Raw genomic sequence first — 22,918 nt, 5'->3', positions numbered from 1 at the left:
GATCCCCACTTGAGAAAATTATGAGGTCTTAAACAAATCATTTGACTTGACTGTGCTGCAATTTAATTTAGCATCTGATCTGAGATGACTTTCCAGAAGCTTAGTTCTGTGCTGTGTTAAAAAAAAACCCCTCATGTATGGTTTACTAGACAGGTATTCTGTTCTGCTGTATGTACATTATATGAATATCAGATTTAACCACATATGCATTTACAAAGCATACATGTACCACGCAGGCACTAAAATGTGTTGACCTTTGTAAAGCATTGAAATACCGTGCAGGGCTACCATGCATGCCTTAACAGCACAATGTATTCGGATTGTCTTATATTATAAATAGACAGAGAGAGAGAGAGAGACACACACACACACATGCGCGCCTGCGCGCGAAAAAAAACAAAATTAAAGAGACATTGTTCTTAGATGAAGATGTCAGTAAAACATTTGAAACTAAAAAATACACTGAAATTCACCAGTTATAGTTAACTGAAGTAACTAAAACTTACACCTCACCATGCACAACGATGTCAACAATTACATCATATCACTTTTCATCAGTGATGTTATTGATGATATCACGAAACATATCATGAGTGTTGTAATAGATGCGGTCTTAGGCAGGGCATGGCGAGGGCACACATTATAGTTATTTCAGTTAACTATAACTGGTGAATCTCCATAATTTATCTAGTTTAAAATGCTACATTTTAATATACATTTTTATCTAGCTATAACAACACTTTATCCTTTTTTAAAACATTTCTGAGTTTTTGAAAAAAAAATATAATGTAACATATTAGTATCATACATAAGTATAATGTGACATTAATCTTTGGTTTATTCAGTGAATTTCTATGTTTGTTTAATGTAAAGCCCAACAGTGAGGGGTTGGCTCTGTGGCCTGGAGATCAGAATGTAAGGAGGGGCATTTTAAATAAGGTAGACCTACTGGCTTTGTCAATTGTAAAGAACATACAGCTATAAAAGGCAGGTAAATTGACTCGGTCGGGGGTTACCACATTAATAAATCAGTCATTTGTCATATTTGCTAATAAAACAAATCAGTACCATATTCCAATACATTCATCATTAATACACACAGTGCATGGTTCAGTAATAGCAATTGTCACTAAAATATTCTAAATATAGCATTTATAATGAAAATACCCATAAATATGTTTTTTTTTTTTAAATCATCTATTGACCTCAACCAGTGAATGTGACCCTTTGCTATATGCTTTCGACACTGGGAGGTACTTAGTTAGCTACATCTGGATCACATTATCTAAAGCTTTAGTACTGCTAATGAGTATATGCATTTTGAACATGCTTGGCCTCCTAATGAGACTTGCATGTGTGGAGGATGTGCGCTGTACGTGAAGAGTTGTCTACAGGACAAAGGCTGTGCATAGCAGAGTCTTCAGCACCTACCAGGGTTTAATATTGTGTAGGTAGTAGACTCTGGGTGAAATTGTACACAGGGTGTGCATAGTAGGGGCTTAGTGACCTAATGGGACTCGGTTGTCTGGAGTGGCCTCTCTGTGAAGAACTCTGCCCAGGGATAAGTCTGTACATAGTAGGACTTGGACCATTGAATGGGGCTTGGGTGTCTGGAGGGAGTAGACCCTCCCTGAAGAGTTTTGCACAGGATAAAGGCTGTGTGTAGTCGGCATCTTGATGTAGTGGACTCTCCTTCACAAATCTGTGCACATTGAGAAGGATGAGCATAGTAAGGGCTTCACCACCTAGTAGGTCTTGTGTGTCTAGTAGTAGTAGACGACTATCTAATTATTTAATATAAGCAGATATGTTTATGTAATTTATGTTTACATGATTCTATGCCATTTAGAATGTATTTACACATTTTAAATGCTGTACTGGTTCTTAGACTAAATTGAACATCAGTATGGTGGTTGAAGTCATCAGTGATGTCATAAATTGTCATTTGAGTAATGTCATTAATGATGTCATTGAACATGTCATGAGTGTGCTGGTGCTGTCCACACACTCGCAAACATAGTGCAGACTATGCGTAGTGAGGTTTGGTGAGAGATAAACCTCTTTGCAAAGACCTCTGTACAGGGTAAGGCTGTGCGCATAGTAGGATTTGAGAGACTGGCTTCTCCACGAAGACCGCTGTACAGGGCGAAGGCTGTGCATAATAGCGAGCGATAAGGGACTGGCCTCTGCAAAGACCAGAAAGCTGCTCCTCCATAAGGGCGGAGGAGTGTTGCTCCTCCCCCCCCCCAACCAGCAGCGGCAGCTGCAAACCTTTTCCCCCATAACGATAATTAACCTTTTTTCGGGAAAAGGGGCAGGGCCATGGGGTGACGAGCAATGATGGGGAGTGCTCAGCACTCCCCCTCACTGCACATGTATGTTTGGCCGGCTGTCTCGGGCCAGCCAAAAACATATGCACAGAAGGGTCTCTCCAGTCCAGCAACACAGTTGCCGGGCCGGAGAGAGCCTGCACAGACACCCAGTCTTCCTGGGAGCCCCCTGGTTGGGCTGAGGTGGGTGAACTTCTGTTTTGGAAACTTACGTGGAGCTTCATCAAACGGTGCCAAAGTTATTAACTCAACAAAATTATCTTCTTATGGAAAGTCTAACCTAACTGTAACTTTACAGTGGCAACCACCACTGAGTAATACATATTACGCCTTAGAGTACTTATAACATGTGCTCCTGCCATGCACAGTTTTATCATCAGTGATGTCACTGCAAATGCTGTAGTGGTATTTTCAATGATGTCATAGAACATGTTATGAGCGTCGTCATATATAGGGTAATTAGCAGTGCATGGCGAGTTGGTGAGTTGGCGAAGTGTAGGTAATTTAGGGCACGTTATAGCTACTTGAGATAACTATAACTAATGTATTTCAGTGATTTTAGAGTTTAAAACATTATGTTGTCACTGAAATTTTCACCTAACTATAAACGTTACTTTAATCTATGTTTTTTTCAATTACATTTCCACTTTTTTAATGTAAAGTAAGATATAATTACAATTCCTAACTGTAACGTCACTTTAACCTTTGTTTTTCTTTTAGTGTATTTCTATGTTTTTTAACATAAAATAATATTTTCTTACCATACGTAATGCAAACCCCCCCCGTCCCCCTGGGCTTGTGCAGCATGAGATTGGACAGAGGATCTGGCCTTCAGGCAGGCTCTTCATCCAACACCTTGTAAGCAGCCAACCCCATACCCCTCACAGCCTTCTGGCATGGGCAGCATGCAGTTGGTCTCTCAGGTCCTGGTCAAACTCAAAACAGACTTACTGACTTTGTCAAAGAGTCACAACATCAAATTATATAAAATTGAGCCTATTGGCTTTTTCAAGGCATGAACATAGAAGTACATATTGAGCAGATACATAGTTTTTCTCCAGAACTCACCATTATATTGTTAATCTAATGTATACTTCAGTAATTCACACAATGCAATGTTTCATAACAGTGATTATTGTAAAATGTTTAATAAAGTTTTAATAAAAAAATGATTAAGGCCTTAGTTACAAGTTTGGTCCATCAAACTCCTGACAGGGTGGCTCCCACTGTAGGGGTGACCTCCCTGCTGGAACTATTATGATTTTCCTGCCGGGCTGACGGGCAGCCCAGTGGAAAAGTGGTGGCAGCGTTGTCCTCGGCTCGATTATGAGCTGGCGGCAATGCTGCAGCCCACAGGGGGCATCAGCAACTTCAAAACGCACACTGTCTGCACAGCAGACACTGCGCATTACAAGGGTGCTGCAAAGTGAGAACTCGCACTCCTCATGCCACATGCATGGCCATTATATGGCCCCCCCTATGGCCCCAGGAACCCGCTATCCGCCAGCCTTTTCATGGCTGTGAAACTGCCAAGAAAAGGCTGGCAGAGAACCAGGTTTTAATCAGCAGGGCGGTGCTGCACGCAGCGCTACCCCGCTGATTATAACCTGCACCTGACGTCAGCCCGTCCGGATCAGCAATCCTAGCGGTGATGGTGAGGGTCGTAATGTGGCGGTCTGACCTCCACAGCAGCAGCAGTCCATACCGCCTCCGCGAGTCGTAACAGCCACACTTGTAATGAGGCCCTAAGTCATTCTTTTAATATAGTTTTTATTGTTGCATTTTATGGGCTGAAAAATGTTTAAAGAAAGGCTCAGAAACACACATATATATATATATATGTCTGTACTAACCCCTGAACCCTAAAAACCTTTTACCTCTTTTTACCACTAATCACCCCTGATCCATAAAAATCCCTTACATCCCATTACCTCTACCCAGCCCTGAATCCTAAAAGGGCCTTAGCTCTCTTTATCTCTACCTCCCAATGAACTTTAAAAAAGCCTACCTCCCTTTACCACTGTGGGCACCAACCCTTAAAACCACTTACCTCCGTTTACCTCTGCCTTGTCTTACCCTTACCATCCTGAACTCTTACCCATTGCTTAACCTTTAAGTCCTCTTTTATAAATTACATAATAATTATGATATTAAAAACAAACACCTGCGTTGTAAAGTACTGCATGGTAAAAGACCAAAAAAGGACCTGCAAGGTACTTACTTGTGTGGAACTTACTTGTGCTGTAAGGGCGTAAGACTACATACTCATTCCACATGACAAAATGGCACACACTTTGTTCACAGAGCGCCTTGTTGTCAGGATATTTTAAGTAAGTGGAGAAGAATTCATATTTAAAAACTATTTTTAACAGAAGCCAATGCAGTGATAAAATCTAATGTACTATTGTGAAACACAAACATTCAAGAAATAACCTTTTATTAATCTGAGAGTCTTTAAAATATGTTCACATGATATTTACTTGCCGAATCTTTTGATGGTTCAGCCCATTCTGATCACCTCTACTGTAAACTGAAATTTAGGGTGGCCTGCCACTTTTTTTCTGAAGCATTAGTTTACAAATACTGCTAGAGAAAGGTGAGTGTGAACAAGTCTACTTGACCCTAAGACAGATGTCCAGGCAAGAGCTAGGGTGTCCACTACCTTCACAAAATGGATCACATTGAGATTTCACTTTGTGTACCCCTATGCTTGTTTCCCATGACTGATCCTTTATTCTGCATCGATGAATGAACACAGGTGCCCATACTGCATAGGCAGTCCACCTATAGGCCCTAGCTGGTGGCAGAGACGGGGGTTGATCAGGGGGAGACCCATAGTCAAACTAAGGTGATCAGGAGATTTGAAGCCTCTTAATTTGCCAGACTCTTGATTCGCCACTGTGCTGCAGCCTGAAGGAAGACATGTGGTGCTCTTACTGAAGGCCAGAGAGATCTAATGAAATCTGTCATGCTTGTCTTGAGAAAAGCACCTCAAAGGTTACCACTTCTTAACTCGTTGCTTGATACTCGTAGAATGGGACAGTCTGCAGCATGCAGAGGTGGAGGCCTTTTTGTTTGTTTTTTAATTTTGTTTCTTTCTTTTTTAAAGTTGTGCACCAAAAACATTGAGGAGAACCCTCATTCACGAAACTGACTATCTGAAGCACAACCATTCTGTGGTCTAGACGCACAGCTGGGTGTGGAAAATGGATCCCTCCTATTTGGAAAAGGGCTGCACCGTGGATGTTCTGCTGAGGATGTGCATCGAGTCATTTGGTAAGGGTGGTTTTCTTTCTGCAGTGCTATCTGTCCTTTTACCCTGGTGATCATGCAGGGTGAGGAATGGGGAGGTATACACCGTGGAGCCAAGTGTCCGCTCTTGTGGCTTTAGTGGGAGGAGGTCCTAATGATTGGATTTTGGTGGGTGTCTCTTCTGCAGATGTGTGAGGATGATTGGAGTTGAGGACTCTCGTACAAGGGGGGGTCAGGAGAATTGGTAGCTGCAACTGTAAGCGACAGAGGGTCACAGGTGACACATGGGTGCTCATGCAGTTTTCTTTGTTGTTTCAGACTCAGAGGGCAAGGTAACGAACCCGGAGCTAGTGCGTATGTTCCTGATGATGCATCCTTGGTACATCCCTTCATCTGAACTTGCAGCAAAGCTGCTCACACTATATCCTTCTGAATTTTGAGCCTTGTGGCCAGCAACAGTGGTAGTCATATTCTTCCTCCCAGGAACCTGCTAAGAGATAGATGTAATGGAACCTTGATGCAGGTTCAGCACACAGTGGATTCTTGTCTTGACAGAAACCGAACCACGATTTTAGACTTTTGAAACCTGTGATTGTGATGCAATGGCTAACTGCCAAATACACGGCCACAAAAACCAAATTCAATATGAGACCAAAATAAGTGGGAGGGTTGTTAAAACCAAGGTAGTCAGTCACCTGAAAGGCTTTGGGGATGGTTTGTTGAAATCCAGCTGATCTGTGATCTGAGCTTAAAAGAGCTTTAGACACTTCCATATACTTTTCCCATCTAATCCGCAATAAATCTGTGACTCCTTATAGAAGCTCAGCTTTTCACCTTCGTGTGTAAGCCTCAATTTTAGCCACAGTCAAGTTTTACATGTAATTAGGTTTAACCACCACAATATTTACACTATTGCTGTTCAGTTCATTCAGCGCACACAGCAGTCATGGGTTTGAGTAATTCACTTTAGGTTTATTTATGTGCAGATTTTCTTCTGAACCTTTCAGCTTTCTTTGAAAGCGACGTGGGTTATGTTCAACATACAAACATTAGATAACAGTCCAACCTCGACGAGCGTGCAATGGTTTTGATTCTCTTTTTACTTATAACGTTTGAAAAAAATAATGACAAACATAACAAAATAAAAGAGTGGGCCAGGAGTTCATGCACTGAAGTGCACTATTGTTTCAGGTGTTGTTCTCCTGTGATGAGGCAAAACGGCGTCACTCACTGCACAAGACAGCCTGTCGATGAGGGAGGTCGGCCCATTGCTGCATGGAGAGGGTTTATTGAAACCCCTTGTATGAATGGTTTGGCAAACAAAAGGCAGGCAAGGCAGCTCAAGCTGTTTCTATGCCAGACGTACAACGTAGTCCACTTAAAAACATGAAAAGCAGGAGCAACTGTAGAAGTTTAAAGGAAATTAATTATCATTTCTTTTCAATTTATCAAATTCACACCCGTCAAGTCAAGAAAGGTGCAACCGCGGTGTGTCTATTTATGGGAGTGCAAGCTTAGTTTTGACTTGTGACAGGAAGCTTCTTCGAACTCCTAATTCTTTTATTTGAAGGCAATCAGGTGCCTTTCTGTGTGGGGTTGGTATGAACCCAAGCTGAGCTACTGCGGTTCAATAATTACAGACATTCCAGGAGACGTTTTTCTGAAAAAAAGGGTTTCCATTTTAGATCACAAAAAATGACGCTCAAATTATTGTACGCCAGTGACAGTCTAATAAATGGAGGACACACTTCTCTGAAATGTCCCACATTACTTTGAAACACTGTTGCTCTGCAGTGTTAGGCCTTCCGAAATAATCGGCTGCCAGTGCACGCGAGACAGAAGACTGTCTGTGCCAAAGGAGAGAGTTTTTTCCAGCATGAAAGATTAGCCAGTTGATGGAACCCATCATACTAAATCATATCTTCAACGTGACCTTCCCAATTACAGTGCCAGAGATCACAACTATCAGAAGTAATGATTCCACTAACAATGCCCTCTTTCTAGAAATCAAGACTTCAAGCTTTATCTCAGTAATAGTGCCCCGCCAGTGCATTTAATATACCTGTAATAAGGCCACACAGCAGCTGGATGTCAATATATCGAGGTCGTTAATATCGACTTACAAAAATATTGCTTCCACTGAAATGTCAGCTAGGTATATATGCACTATTTTTTAACTCCACATCCACTTACCTTGAAGATGTCGTTGTAGTCGATGCAGTACATCCAGTATTTTATCATGATGTATCACATGCGTAGAGTCAAACCAGCCTGCAATCATTTCTCCATGCCCATGATTTCTCCCTGTAAATAATTCCACTAACCCAGAATATATGTTTATGCACCACAAGTCCAAATACAGGATTGGAGTTGATAATCCCTCTCTCCCATTGCTAGTAGTAATTTATGCCATTTTTAGTTCGCTCTCGGGATTTAGATCAATGTTTAATTGCCCCATCAAGATAAATGCCAATATTCAGTTACACTTCCGGATTTACGCACTTTTCTGTCACCAGTCCAAATCCCGCCTTTTTTCGCATCGTTATCCAGGGTCACTGGAGCTGTGCAGGAGGGGAGCACCAAATTATGTGGCAGGGCTGACTAAATTGCGCGGCAAGAAAAGACAAATTATGCGGCACAGTGCCAATTTTTTTTGAATGTTCATTATTTTCAAATTTTTACACGTGGCGATACTATCTGGGCAAAGATTTCACATCATTTGTACAAGTTTAACAACTAAATGCAGAAAAAAAGCTAATGAAAGTTGACCATTTTGACATTTAACCTTTGCATAAGGCCTTACACTGCACACCAGCAATATTGCAACGTTTTTCTTAACTTTTGATGTGTTTGAGCTAAAAAGAGATTATGCAGCAGACGATGTATTATGTGGCAAACGTGGCAAATCTATAATTTGAAAAAGCTGCAGCACCGCATAATTCCAGTGTTCCTGTCGTTTTCCTGTGGATCAAAGCAGGGGGCTCCATCTTTTGTTGTTTCAGAGGTTTTTTATGTAGTACTGCTAAACCTCATAGAGTGATAGTGTGCTTTATGACAAATATTAATAGAATAGAAGCTTCCACAATATCTGCAGGTGGAAGAGATATGAGATAACATGTACAATAGTGAGAAAAGAAAGCTATAAGCATTAGTATCCCTATTGGTCCACAGAGCTTGCAAACTGCGTGTGGATGCACAGGCCTCGCAAGGGAGCCTTTCTTGGTTGGGCTTTTACCCTGCTTTAGGAAACCAGTAGAGAAAAGGCATTAGGTCTCCAGAACCAGGGTACCTGCGGCGATCCTCTATTCTCCCGCACACACCACCTCCCTGCCCAGATACCCTGTGTACTGAGCTCTAGGGACTATCCTGCTGTACCTTCTTTTTGCAATAACGGGACAAATTTCTGCAGAAGGCACCTAGTGAGAGTCAGACATATACTTACTGATCCCTTTTCAAATTGGAAGAAGTTGGGGTGTATGGGTGAGCCCCTGCATGCGCCTGTTAATCCTCAGAGTATCTGGGCCGCTCTGTATATGTGAATTCTGCGCTCCTCTTTAACCTCCACGGCTGTGTAAGTGCTGGAAGCTGTGCATTCTTGCCTCAGGGCTAACTGTTGATTTGAATCACAGGTTGGTTGGTGGGTGGAAATGGTAGCAGTTCTTTCTGGGAGCTTTATCCAGTCACTCTGTGGGCTCTAAAGTGCGACAAACATTGTTTTTTTGGACTCTTCCTTAATTTGTGTGTGTACTTCCCAGGAGACATCGGGGGCTGAAGCGAACAGCCAAAGGGCACAGACCTGCCACCTGGTCAGGTGAGTCTCTTACTGTCCTGTAACAGTCACCACATTTTTGGGCAAGCAGGGAAGGGTTGGGAGTTGGGTGGTGGAGGTGGACATTGCATACAGCTGATACTGACGTTAGCAGTGTTTGGCCTGCAAATTCTTCACCTGTCAGCCATGTTTGCCTCACATCGGTGACCTGACAGCCATGAATAACTGTGGTGTCCTGCTGTCCCCCTTCTCCCTCTATGTAACGGGCATATGTTTGTCATTGCTTAGGCTGCTTTGGAAGTGTGACCTGGGTATTGCTCCTCACAGGCAATTTATGCACAAAGAGCATTGTTCTCTTTAGTGGTTCAAAACTTAGCAATGCACAGAGTTGTCAAGTACAACCTAGGACATTTAGGGAAGTTCAGCTAACTATGCTCTGTTCATGTGTCTTATGTAGCACTGAACTGCTGCCTCACGGGTGCTGCAACACTGTTAAGCACACTAAGCATATAGATTGCCAAAACAAAGTTGTAGCCAGATGGCACCCTAATGTCTAAGGATATATTTTGGGTGGTTATGCACTCCATGTCCATGGTAAATTCAGGAAATCTTCTGGTGATCACCAAAAAGCTTAAAGATACCTTCATCTCAATAACGCTGTAGACCAAGCAGAAGGCGTCAAGTTAGGTACCATGCACAATTCAGAGAAAATACACAATCTTTGACTAGGCTCATCTTACAAATCAGCGATAAAAATGTAAGGGTCAATCTAATTTACTTCTGAAATCGGTATTTAGTATCTAGTATCAGTATCTTCCCTGATTCGAGGGCCACCATACATCTGAAAACGGATCAAGGACAGACAAGACATGCAGACAGGGGCACCCGAGTTGTGTATATTCCGGTGATTCCTGGCATTCTAGCCCCTCAGTGTCTTTGTCATTCTCTTCACAGAGGAGAAGGTGCTTTCCTCAGTCCCTTCGTGAGTAGTTCATCCAGTCCTAGGTTTTTCTTTGCATTCTGAGACCTGCTGGACTACTTTTATAGTAGTATCCGAAATACAAATACCAGAATGCTTAGAACATATCTGGCCTGGATAGGTTACTCGTGCGTGGATAAAGGGAACTCAGGAGATCTTGTATGCCCATATATTCAATATCTGTTGTTGGATAAATATATAACTAAATACCTCCTCCCCCATGCTCCCCTCCCTTTGGGTCCCACCCACCGCTGTGTTCAGTTTCCACCTCATACTTTCTTCCATCTAAACATGCTGCTTTCATGGCTTCCTTACTGCAGTTTGATAATACTTTTATCTAAGACTTTGTGTTACATTTACATTCTGTAAAGCACATCTATACCTTTGGTGACCATGCCCATTGTAAATCTATATAAATAAATAGCTTTCCATTTACTGCTTTTGGGGTATGTGAAAGGCAAATGCAAACTACAGAAACTAAACATTGTTCTAAGAGTGCTATCTACCTTCAGTTTCTGCCTTTTCTTTGATGACCCCTTAGACTACAAGGTTGGGGGGCAAATGACTGAAGAGTACCAAAGGGAAAGCAAGGAGTAGGGACTGCTTGCTAAAGCTATCTTGACTACACAACATTGAAGTCTGTGCCGCAGTCCTTCTTAATCCTGGCACCTACATAATGCAGACAAGTTTTCAAAGGTAGGGGACCCATGATTCTGACCTTTTCAGGAGGCCAGCATTCATAAGAGTCTCCACCGACCTCCCAGAGAGATGTATCACATTGACCACTTAGTTCTGTGACGCAAACAGTGGGTATCTTCCTGTACTTTTTGATGACAGCATAATTCCTTTGGCAATTTCTTTGGGACCATAGCTTTGTACTGGTTTGAAGAGTTAGGTTTTCTTAGATGGCAACAGATGTTATGATATACCATCCTCTTATGAACTACTAGGATTCCTCCCAAATCAATACAGCCATTTGTTTTCCTTATCAATTAGCTGTCTCCAATGTACTTGCCTCCCTAGCCCACATTTACTAGAATTTAAGCAATCCAGAAGTCCCCCTGAAATAAATAAAGGTAGATGCAGAAATGTTCTTCTTCCACCTAGAGGTGCCATTGCTTGCACTGCACCAGAGACGATTCAATATGTTACTTGTGCTTTGAGCCTAAATATCAAAAACCTATGGATAGAAATAACTGAATTCATTTGAACTACGGTCAATTACTCTGGGAAGTGTTGCATTCTTCTGTGTTGCTTGAGTCTGATAATTACATAAAGTGGCCAACCTTATGAATATCAATGTTGAGCCTACCCTAACTCTGCCACATTTGTTCACACTGGACGGTCTCTTTGTATTTCCATTTGGTTGATCTGTAAGGGTACAGACACCCTAAAACAAAATGATTGAATGAAATATGCTTATTCTACTAGGAGTGATTCAGATTAATGCAAGCATAGATTCCATCACATTCTTGCTGTCTGAGCGTGTTCACCTTTAGTCACAATGTATGCACAGTCATGGGTCTGGAGCTCGCAGTACCATAGAAGCTGAGGTTGCACCTCACCTACAAGGCCTACTAAGGACAAAAGGTGGGCATTTGTACCACACACTTGAGACTCCACTATGTCCACTCCAATGAACCTTTATCTTGAACAGAGGCTGACATCACAGATACAATAACATTGCAATGAAGGTGAAGCACATTTTGCCACACAGTAATGACCAGAAGGAGTACATTTGCAAACCATAAATGTTTGTTAGCAGATTAGGAAAGTGGCAATCTCCAATCAAATCGATATACATACATCAAAATTCACCTGAATATGATCCAAATAATTCAGGTATTAAATGCGAGCAATGTATTATAAAAGGCACTTATGCAAATCAAAGAATAGTTTCCTTTCCATAAAGGAGACTCCCTAAGGCTAAGCTAAGTTGTGGGCTGGTCAGGGAAATTCAGAAGCAGCGAGTGTCAGCAAATATAGCATCAAAAGAAGAGCCAAATAAAGGTTCTTATTAGAATGAGAAGGAATGTGCTTGCTCTAGAGAGTAACTTTAAGACCAGGTAAATAAAAAGCATTGGTCTTGAGAAGGAAGAAGGTGTTCGCCTGCTAAGATGGACAGGGGCATGTATCTAACTAACAAGTTTCACACAGTTAAAACGTGAGTTCTATCCAAATGATTTATTCTTCAGGTTCCCATCTGGCAGGAACTAATCGAAAGCCAGTATTCCTTCTGTACTTTGTGTTGGCCTCCTTCTCACAGTTAATACAATGCCAGCTTCTTCCATTACTGAGACCATTACAATATCTCACAAAGGAGTAATCACCTCTTGAGATTTTCATCTCATGCAGTTCCTGAAAATCATCATCCAAACCAAATTGCTACTCTACGGCTTTCAAACCGAAACCTAAGAAAGAATAACATTTTCAATGAGTACATGGTGTCGCTGGTGCCTGAAACATAAAAGGTCCTATGCACAACAAGCATAAATACACTTTTTATTTCAGAAAGGAGTAAGGCACCTAAGCCTACTTATGATTAATGTTAAGATGCCCATATGCTCATCAAGTCAATCAAAGGCATGTGGTTGATTCAGTTCTCTACGCCTAAATAAAAAACAACACAGAATAATGTATGAAATTATATGTGTGAATTAATGAATAGATCATTTGTAAATCAAGTATAAATTATGTGAGTAAGGGTGGTAAGGGTTACAGATTAAGAACCTGATTATGAGTTTTGCAGTTGAACAACCCAAACTCCATTATGGCGGTGAGGAGGCTGCCGTCAACCCGGCGGCCTCACAACCTTCATATTACTTTGTTTCTGCCGGGCTGACTGGGTAATTTTTTTTTATTTTTATATATTTTTATTGAGTTTTGCAAAACAAGTCTCTGTACTACAACCATGTGTTAGCATTAACAGGATGCTGATGATCTAATAGATCCTTTGCATTCAAACTCAAACAACTTAAACAAATTAAACAAATTGTACACATCCAGGTCCAATTGCTGCGTCCAGTGTTCTTAACTGCTGCGTTTTGCTGATGAGTGTTATATCTTAATGTAGAGTAGCCCCACGTCCCACCCGGGGGTGGCTTATTAGTGTTGGTCGGGGGGGGCGATCTGCTGGGGTGCTAGTGATGAGTGTTGTGGTTGTTCAGGTGTATGAGTTCTGTATGGTGCTCCTGCGTTCGGTGGCTAGTATATTGTCGGTGGGTGTGGGGTGTTGTTGATGGAGTTAGCTATGTCCGCGGCTGGGGTGTTGTGACACGGCCAGCTGCATGACAGTGGCTATCTGGGTGTTAGTGTTATTGCGCAGCTCATGGTGGTTTCTCATTGTATTTTGCCTCCAGCTTAGATACTAATGTACCCCATACTTCGCAACCTGCTTGTTGTTGTCCCTCGCTCGCTAATTTCTTTAGTACCTGATACTCTGTGCAGGACCAACGCAGCATGAGGGTGTGCCAAGCTTTCAGGTCAGGCGCGTTGGGTGCTTTCCAGTTCATGGCTATCAGTCTTTTGTACATTACATAGGCCAGGTCTGCAAAATTATGTAGGTGTTTGTGTTTTTTCGCCCTTGTCCTGAGTCCTAACAGGCAGGACTTGGGGTCCACGCCCAGTTCAAGACCCGTCATTTCTGCTATTATTTTTACCACCCCAGCCCATTCTTTTTGTACCCGAGGGCAGTCCCAGATCATATGGTAAAATTGCGCCACTGGGGCATTGCATCTAGGGCAGGCCGGGTCCGACCCAGGGAACATTTGTTTAATCCTATCTGGTGCTAAGTATGTTTGGTGTGTATAATTGAACTGCGTGTAGTGGAATCTGGGGTTTCTTGACACCTCGTGGGTGTGGTATAAGGCTTTTGACCATTCTTCATGTGAGATCGGGTCCGGTAAGACAGCGTTCCACCTCTCCTTAGCCTTTTCCAAGATGGGTTCAGGGGGCTTACTCAGGAGTTTATATAGGTTCGAGACTGCTTTTGCTTGGGTGTCATAGTTCAACATGTGGTGTAGTGTGGGAGAGATCTCTGGCTCTAGTTCTCCAGCCGCCCATGTTTTTCTAATTGAGTGGCATATGGCATGGTAGGTTAAGAATTGTCCCGGGTTCACTGCTGTGAGGGCTTGCATAGATTAGAACGACATTAATTTACCTTCCTCAAAGCAGTCTCCCACTGAGTGTATGCCCGTTTCCGACCGGGCGAGTGCGACCCAGTCTTGGCCCAACCGGGAAGCTGATCCAGTGGGATGAGCGGCGAGTAGGGGAGTTCCTTTTGACATTTTTGAATGTACCTCCCCCAACATGCTTGAGCCACTACCATTAGTGGGTTGTCACTTGCGCTTTTTGTTTTTTTATTTGTCAGCCATGCGAGCAGGGGAGCCCCCTGGAGTCGGGCCGACAGCCAGGCGGACTCCACCGACTCAGGCCTATGGATCCAGTTCAATATCCACTGTAGCTGCGCGGCCGCATAGTAAAGTTCAAAATTGGGGGCGCCCAGTCCGCCTGCGTCGACCAGACGCTGCAGCGTGAGGACTGCGACCCGCTTCCTGCCCTCTCCCCAAATGAGCTGTAGTAGGACAGCATTCAAGTTATGGAAGAAGCTCCTAGGGACAATGAGCGGCAGTGCCGCAAAGTAATATAGCAATCTAGGCAGTATCAGCATGCTAACTGGCTAAAATAGTGCGGCGGCATTGGCCTCTGCTACCTTAGGGAGCCAAGACCAATGCTGTTCCACGCAGCACCCTCGGAATGTGCACTGTCTGCCTGAGCAGACAGTGCGCATTCCGAGGGTGTTTACGTGAGGGCCCAACTTTGCCCTTTCACCGGCCTTTTGATGGCGGGGACCATGCCAGAATTGGGACGTTCGGACCGCCAAACTCATAATCAGGGCCTAACTTTTCATTAAGCACAAATAAATGATATTGACAGTGACAGCATCACCACCCTTTCCGAAGGGGCTTCATGATATAGTCTGGACTGCCTATTTTGTGACTTGCCAAGACTGATGAGTATGTGGTTGATACCTGTCAGTCAGGGGGCAGACCAGATAAAACTGAAGTGAAATTTTGGAATGAGCTCAGATTGATTAACCATGGTTTATGTTATTGCAAACATTTCCATCTGTCGCTTGTTAGCTGAGTGAGTTGTCCTGTATAGTACTGGTATGAGTAGGTTGAGCATGATGTACTTTGGAAGTACTTTAGTCCATCAGCATCAGAATACCAGGAATACAGTGATAACTTTTAAAGTACGGCAAATTCCAGAACTAGCAAATCTGGGGTAAACACTTTGAGAAGTTCTTAGCATTCACAAATTGTTGGCCATCGTGAGTATTCTTCTAAGAGACCTAACGTTATTCTAAGTCCTTTCTTCTTGCTTTTAGTTTATTTAGTTGGCTTGGGTTGGCCCCAGGACTCCCTGCAGATTCTGTGTTTTCCCAGCCACCGGAAATTCACCAAGCTATTCTAAGCCTTTTGATTTTCCTTAGTGAAATAATTTTGTTCACCCTTTCTAAAACAACACCCTGGACTGTTTAAGTAGTTGTTGGAATTTATTGCGTGTGTTGCCAGTGCTTAATTTGGGCGGTGGCTCCAGATGGTGGGCTCTTGTACCTATTTTTGCGGACAAAGGCTTGTAGTTCATCGGATTATGATCCAGGGCAAGAGAGACAAATATATATAAATGTAGGAGAATCAGCTCTTCGGTGTTGCAAGACTTTACCACCTTCTTCAGCGCCCTTGGGGCCTTTAACAGTGTTTCTGATGGATACTGCTTCCCACCACGTCCTCATCTAGAAGTATCTTCAGACATCATAAAGAATTTTTATTCAGAGGGACACCAACCTACTCTGACACAGAGCTCCAGATCTGCTAGATACCGCTGCTGGAAGAGGTAAAGCATTTCCTTAAAGGCTTCACCTGTGCCAAGGACATTGGGTCATTTTTCTGGAATGGCTCTTGTGAAAGGATCTGGTGGATGGCAAATTGTTTTGTCTGTTTTTTTACCTATACAATCCTATCATGACATAGATTTTTGTCATGTCTTGTGCTAAATCTTGCTTTTAAGCTTTGTCTTGAGTACCGGAGGCAAAGTCTGTGATTAACGACTGTTGTTTCCGGGACCACAGCATTACACTAGATTCTAGAACTCCTGCACTCTTAGACAGTCGAAGAGAGGCAGAGAAAGTTGTTCATGGTCCCTCACAGACAGGAGAAGGGTTCAATTGTCAAATGGCCATCTATCCCTTCCTCGGTCTCTTATTCGAGAGCCTCCATGGCACCCAGGGCAACATTAACATAAAACACAAAATACGCATCCTTTTCCTCCTTCCATCAGAGGTGTGAGAGTTCTGAGTAATGCTGCTACAAACCCAATGCATCAGTGTGTGACAGACATAATTCTGAAGAATCCTCATGTCAACCGCATAATTTTCCTTCTGGGGGGTCTACGTCTGAGTATTTAGAGGCCTTTAAATGGGCTATGCTGCTGACTTCAAACATTCAGTTACGACGTGAAACTCTGGTGCACCCCAAGAGCAGTTAATGATGTTACGACTTCAGCAGCCACGCCATTTTCACTTTGTGGCTGCATCTAATGCCTCTGCTCCTGGTCCAAGCCCTTCTTTCATGGCTCCTGTGCTACGAGGCTCTGTGCCTCCTGGAGGTCACTGCAGGTCTTTACCTCTTTGGGCACTGAACATGGCTGGAGTCTGGGTTTGGCACTGTGTTTGACTTGGGTGATGTTATCTGTGGTGTTGGCACCAGGGGAGATGGCTACTACTATACCTGCAAACACTGATCACAGATGTAATATGGCAAAGAGCCAAGAAGAGGAAAGCTACAATCTGATGTTAAGCCCTCTCAAAATAAGTACCCAGACCCCAGTGTTGTGTTTGCTTTGACGTAATGTTCACTTCTGACATTGATGATCCATTTCTTCAGACATCCAAAATAAAGGAAGCTGGCCAGGCTGCCCCTTCATTAGTCTAGAATGTGGATATGGTGAACACTGATTGCCATGTCTGTTTTTCTGTGTTCACCAGAGCAGAGGCTATACGTCAGTGTACCTATTGTGACTATATTTCGGAACGGCTCGCAGAGCTCATGCTCTCCAGCATCTTCTATTGCACCTTTTTGAGATTTTGACCACGCCATTCGTTTTTGATGAGGCCCTCATTCGAACCCATACAGTAGTGTATCCTGTGCTTATTGACCCTGAAAACAATTGTCCTCATCTGCTCGAAATGTGGGCATCTAGAGTTCGGTCTCATTAAGAACCCCATAAACATACTTTCTTTCTTTTAAGCCAGTTGGGAGGCTGCATCCTTTACTCCAGGAAGTGTTTTCTACAAGTTCAGTTTTACAAATAAAATGCCATCATCCTACTTCTTTCAGGCTCTTTGGCTTAAAAAGATGGAAAAGCAGTTCCATGACTATGTCCCGAAGAGAATTTTTAACTTATCAGTGGGGCTTGGAGCATAGCATTGTCAATAAGCTTTTTTGGATTTCTCTGGTGCTTAAAAAATGACAAATTCGGCTCAACTAAGTCTAGGCAACTGGAAGGGGTGTCCATCTCGGATATCTGCCAGGCAGCATCTCAGTGTTCTTTTCATATGTTCACCAGACACTACTGCTTTGATTTTGATGCTAGGAGTGAAACATGTTTTCACAGAGTGGTTCTATATAACTTATTAGCCTGAATGAAATATTCTATGATCTGCTGTGCCTCCTCCAGTCATGATAATTTCTGTGAGATTCTTTAAAGTTGAGTAATCTGTGAGAAGAAGCATCCATTTGTAGAACTAGATATTTGCTTTCTGCAACACTTGTCTTCCGTCCATTACTTTTTTGTGTTGCTATATTTGCCCTAAGTGCCTAGTGTATGCCCAGACGTGGGTCCCTTGTTCTCAGTGCCACTGGATTCAAGCTAGCCTGGCTAGTGAGGGGTGATGCTCCAAAACCGGTCCCAGGATGCTTGTTTCTGGTCCAGGGAGGGCCTGGCATGGCAGTTCGAGCTGGACTGTTCCCATGCGGAGCAGGGTCATGAATGATTTGCATATGGCTGGGCCCAAACCGGGGTGGCATGGTGAGCAAAAAGACTGTGGATTTAACCAAGATCTGTGACTGGGGATGAGTGTTTGAAAAGTTTCAGCACTCTGCCCATCATCTTTTTGTGTTGCAATTAGTACAAAGCACCAGATCAAACATTAAAACAATCAGTAGGAGGGGCTATAAAATAATTTGAAAAGTATAGTCAGCAACTGTAACAGTTGATGCTTAACAATACCAAGTTTGATGCTGAGATATTAACCCAGAGGTTGGCACTAGTACAGGAAGTAATCTGAGCCCTGGCCGAATTATCAGGTCCTGTTTATAATAAGTTTTGAATGGAACCAGCCACGTGTACTGGGGTCCTTGGGACAGAAAATGATAGATGTGAAGCCAATGCAACGATAGGCACTGAATTAACTCACTGTATTTTGTTGCCCAATACCTGGACAGTTACTGGATCTCCCAATTTCCAGCGGAGTTTGACCTGAACCCGGAGCTGGCGGAGCAGATCAAGGAGCTGAAAGGACTGCTGAACCGCGAGGGAAGCCGAAGGCAAAGCAGCCTCATCGACATCGAGAGTGTGTATGTGCTGGGTCAGTGGGGAACCGGGCTCGGGGGCAAGCTGGTACCAAATGCAGGGAGGCAGCAGGTCTAAGCTAGGACAGAATATTAACACACAGGTTCTGGTTGCCTCTCCTGGGAACTTGGTTGCACAGCTGCTATACAATGCATGTGTCTAGGCATGTAGTGAGTGTGTACCTGAGATCACCCATTCCTATAAGTGTGGGCATGTGATAATACCTTCATGTATGTTTATATTTGCACACTCTTTCTCTGTGTCCATGTATCCTGTTTGCATGCTTTTTTCCATTTGCCTATCTCTGAGTATATTTGTGTACATAGTTATGAATTCCAAAAAGGTTGTATCCATTTAGGCAGTTTCATGTATATTTGTAGCCGGTCTTCTAGCTATGTTGATTTACTTCTTCATTTCTCTGTGTTAGACCCATTCTGTACTGTTCTCACATTTGTGTTTACCTGTGCAAGCAGCATGCGCCTTTGACAATAACATTATTAGTGAGACTCGAAATGTCCTCAGGGCTAAAGTAGGGAAGTCCACTGACTATTGATAGATGTTCACTTCCAGAAGTGCATTGTTTTGGTAGTGATGCACTGTACGTGCAAGTCAAGGGATAGGGGTACGATGTACTATTATTCCATACACAAAGGGTTTGCATATTGTGCACCAACGTTTTTGAGAAGTAATCGGATTTTGCAAACCAACATATGTACTAAAAGATTGGTTATAAATTAACGAGTCACAGAACCACCTGCCGAATTTATATTGATTAGTCAGGTTTCAATTCCCCCCCCCCCCGTGATTGGTTACAATCACAGAAGTAGTGGCCTGCAAGGGACAGCAGACCAACATCCCTGTGATTACATTCCAATTCGGATATTATTATTTTTTAAAGCAGCCCGTGTTCCTTAAAAGAACCGGTGCTGCTTAAATTCAAAAAGTATTTTCTGTTTTGAATAATCTCGGTGGGAGCAGGTAGTAGTCACCTGGACCACAACCTACGTCCACCAAGGCTGTGGCTCCATATCACAAAGGGGAAGAACGTCAAAAGGAGCCCATTTTACAAATCTGTTATCACCACTGTTTCAGAGTATGTAACTGATCAACGGTTTGCGACTGACACTGCGATCATTGATACATACCAAATCAACATCAACGTAAGGAACGCTCCTTAAGCCCACATCGAAAATGCAGTTCAATATGGCTCACTAACCCTAGTTTACAGATCAGAGAAAACCTTCCAAATAGGTTAGTACATAACAACAAGTATTGGCTTAGCCAATAGATCTTGCCTTTGGGTATTATTGTTTTTTAGGCGTGCTGTAAAACATCCCACATGCTGTGCAGTATTGACTCATGATTTAAAAATAAAAGGCTTTGATGCAGTTATCTATGTCATTTTATATGCACCTAAAAATGGTGTAGCTGCTTTTTTTCATTATTGTTACTGATCAGAGTTCTATAAGTACCCAAAAAGAAAAAAAAATGTGTTTTTGTTATGCTGGTGTCAGGTGAGAGAAGAACTCTGGGGGAGGTCGTAGCACCGGGGTAATGGTGGAGTGGTGCAGAAAAATAGGGGTGTGGGTAGGGGTGAAAGCAATACAGGGCAGGGATGGAAGAGCACCATGAAGGGCGTGAGTGAGGAAGAAGCAGGTTTCAGACTGAGAGCAAAATGAAGCGATGGGTGGTGCGTACGGGCGATAAGAGGAGACATGTAGTGGGCATGGGAGATGCACACCTGTGAAAAAGAAACCGGGAGGTGGGGAGGAAGTACAGAAGGGCGAGTCCAACATTTAGGGTGGGAGAAAGGCACACAGGCAACAGTGAACAACATAACTTAGAATGTAGATGGAGAGAAGTACACACAGCAGACAGCTGCAAAACACATACTCCAATGGAGCGCTTCACCCAGAAGAAAAAAAGTCGTGCTTTAAAAGCATGTAGTGGGAGCATAGAAGCCAGCCACTCACAAGGGATAGTTAGGAGGGTGTGCTATGTAGTTGGGCCAAACACAAGGTTGACAAGCTAGAACACAAATAAGAAGCAAGCAAATGAGAGTAACAGGAAAGCCAACTAATGATAAACAATGAGCGGGCTCCAAGCTCAGTATGTTCTTGATAAGGCTTCAATTTGTCTTGCAAAAGACAGTGCATGCGCTGTCTAGTAGGCAAGACCTAAAAAGGGATTTTGTGGTTGCAAACCTAGTGATTTTCGAGAATTGCAGTCTTTGCTACCACATTCCATATGGGTACCATTCTAAAGGAAATACTTTGACTTGATTTTCATTGCGCTACCCTAGTGTGCTGCATATGGACATGGGCGGCAATCCATTACAAAAGCAGAAGTGACCTCACACCCTTTTTTGCTCCAGACCACATGACAGGGTTGACCTCAACAGCGTTTTATTTGCTGATTTTATTTTACGAGAAGGACAAAGACAGAAACTACCAAAATGAAACAAGGCTCATAGAATCCTTTTTACGTTGCATTTCATACGGCCAGTTCCTGACACTGTCTTCATGACCACTGAGCAGGGGCAGTGCCAAGAGCAGCTGACACCGTGCACGTGGATAATTGGTAGTTTGGCCCAGCTGAACCGCGTGCATAGTTCACTTGAACTGTCCAAAAAAGACACGTAGCACAAAAACCCATCAGAGGTGGCAGGTTTCCGCATTCTCTGTGATCCGCGGTCAGGTGAAAGGGCGTGCACACCACCACTAATTACAGCCACTACTCTCGTGAAATCAGTGTCCACAGGGAGCCGTTAAAAGGGCTCAAATTTATTTCAAACGCCAAAGTCGTCTTGAATAGAAAGTAAACGAGATGGGATGGCAAATACAAACATAAGGAAAGAATAATATTTCAGCCTCTGAATCCGACCACGACCAGAGGGAGTGTCTTGGAAAGTAACCCACGATGGTCCTGGGACAGACGTGGTGCCGTTTTCACTTCCGTTGTTCTCCCAGCTTTAACAAAACAGAGGGCGTTATTCTTAAAGCGCCAGCGCCTGTGAATGTCCTGTGCCCAATCAGTGGGTAATTTCCATTAGGGTTGCAGCTGTGGGCCGAAGCGTTTATAGGAAGTTGCGGACAGTGGCACCCCCTCTGTGTCGGTGCTGGCTTTCCTTCACTTGTAGGTGACAGACTGCTTTGACTTTGGTCGGGTGACATGTCGGCCCACTTGAGATTCGTTTTAGACAGCTGCCCTGCTTGCTATCGGAGTTTAGGAACATTTAACGACACGCTAATGTCTCAATAATCAGTGCAGGCAGCGCCAAGCGACAGCCCTTTGTCGCTTCTCTCAGGAAAATGAGAACAAGCGGTTTCAGTACCTCATTTCCTGTCGCCATTATCAAGCCAATGAAGTTCATGTTTATTTGACAAACCTACTCGAAGGGGAAAGCTGTCAACAATTCCCACCACGAAAATGTTTTACTTTTTCTGAAAGCGCTCCCATCCCAAACTACCCAGGCTACAAAGTAAACTTGCGTGGAGTTTTCACACGAAATCGCTTGACTTCCTGCCTCCGCATGCAGCCCTAGGCCGTGGGGGATTTTCGAAAAACAGTCGTTGTCCTCCGGTGACCTGGGAGGAAATCGTTCTTTCAGCAGTGTCTATATCTTTCATTTTATCTCACCATAGATGGATGTCTGTGTGTTTCGACATGAAACTCTGTTTCATTTTTTTGTGTGTTTATTGTGCATGGTTTCTCTTGGGATGGCGGATTCCAAACTAGGTCCTAAGCAAGAATAAGTCTAGGTTCTTGAGTTCTGAGAATGAATGATAAAGCATCCCCCACACATCCTTGCTGCTTCCCGTTGTGTTTGTGTGTAAAATGTTTTCTTGCTAATAAGCTGGGTGTTCCAAAGGACTCAGTTGCCAGGCGGTGTTAACAAGGCTGGTTGCCTTTAGGGCTCCTCTTCTCATCTTTCCTAATAAACTCATGTTAATA

The 22,918-nt window shown here is 43.2% G+C and overlaps 1 protein-coding gene across 5 annotated transcripts in view; it reads left to right on the top strand.

Moving 5' to 3' along the window:
• RASGRP2 (RAS guanyl releasing protein 2) overlaps window positions 1–22,918 on the top strand; it is a 232,704-nt gene that overhangs the window by 10,945 nt on the left and 198,841 nt on the right. For 4 of the 5 annotated variants that reach the window (XM_069208004.1, XM_069208002.1, XM_069208003.1 and 1 more), the window contains exons 2-5: window positions 5,440–5,606; window positions 5,901–6,003; window positions 9,331–9,393; window positions 18,838–18,969. In XM_069208004.1, the coding sequence (XP_069064105.1) occupies window positions 5,537–5,606; window positions 5,901–6,003; window positions 9,331–9,393; window positions 18,838–18,969 (368 nt within the window). In that variant the 5' untranslated portion in view covers window positions 5,440–5,536. Of the gene's footprint in view, window positions 1–5,439; window positions 5,607–5,900; window positions 6,004–9,330; window positions 9,394–18,837; window positions 18,970–22,030; window positions 22,100–22,918 lie in introns of those variants that run through there. The other variant, XM_069208005.1, reaches the window with a different exon arrangement.

This window comes from Pleurodeles waltl, chromosome 9 (assembly GCF_031143425.1).
Source record: "Pleurodeles waltl isolate 20211129_DDA chromosome 9, aPleWal1.hap1.20221129, whole genome shotgun sequence".
NCBI classification, from domain to species: domain Eukaryota; kingdom Metazoa; phylum Chordata; class Amphibia; order Caudata; family Salamandridae; genus Pleurodeles; species Pleurodeles waltl.
Note: the sequence above shows the minus strand (reverse complement) of the source record. Positions and strands in the feature narration are given on the sequence as shown.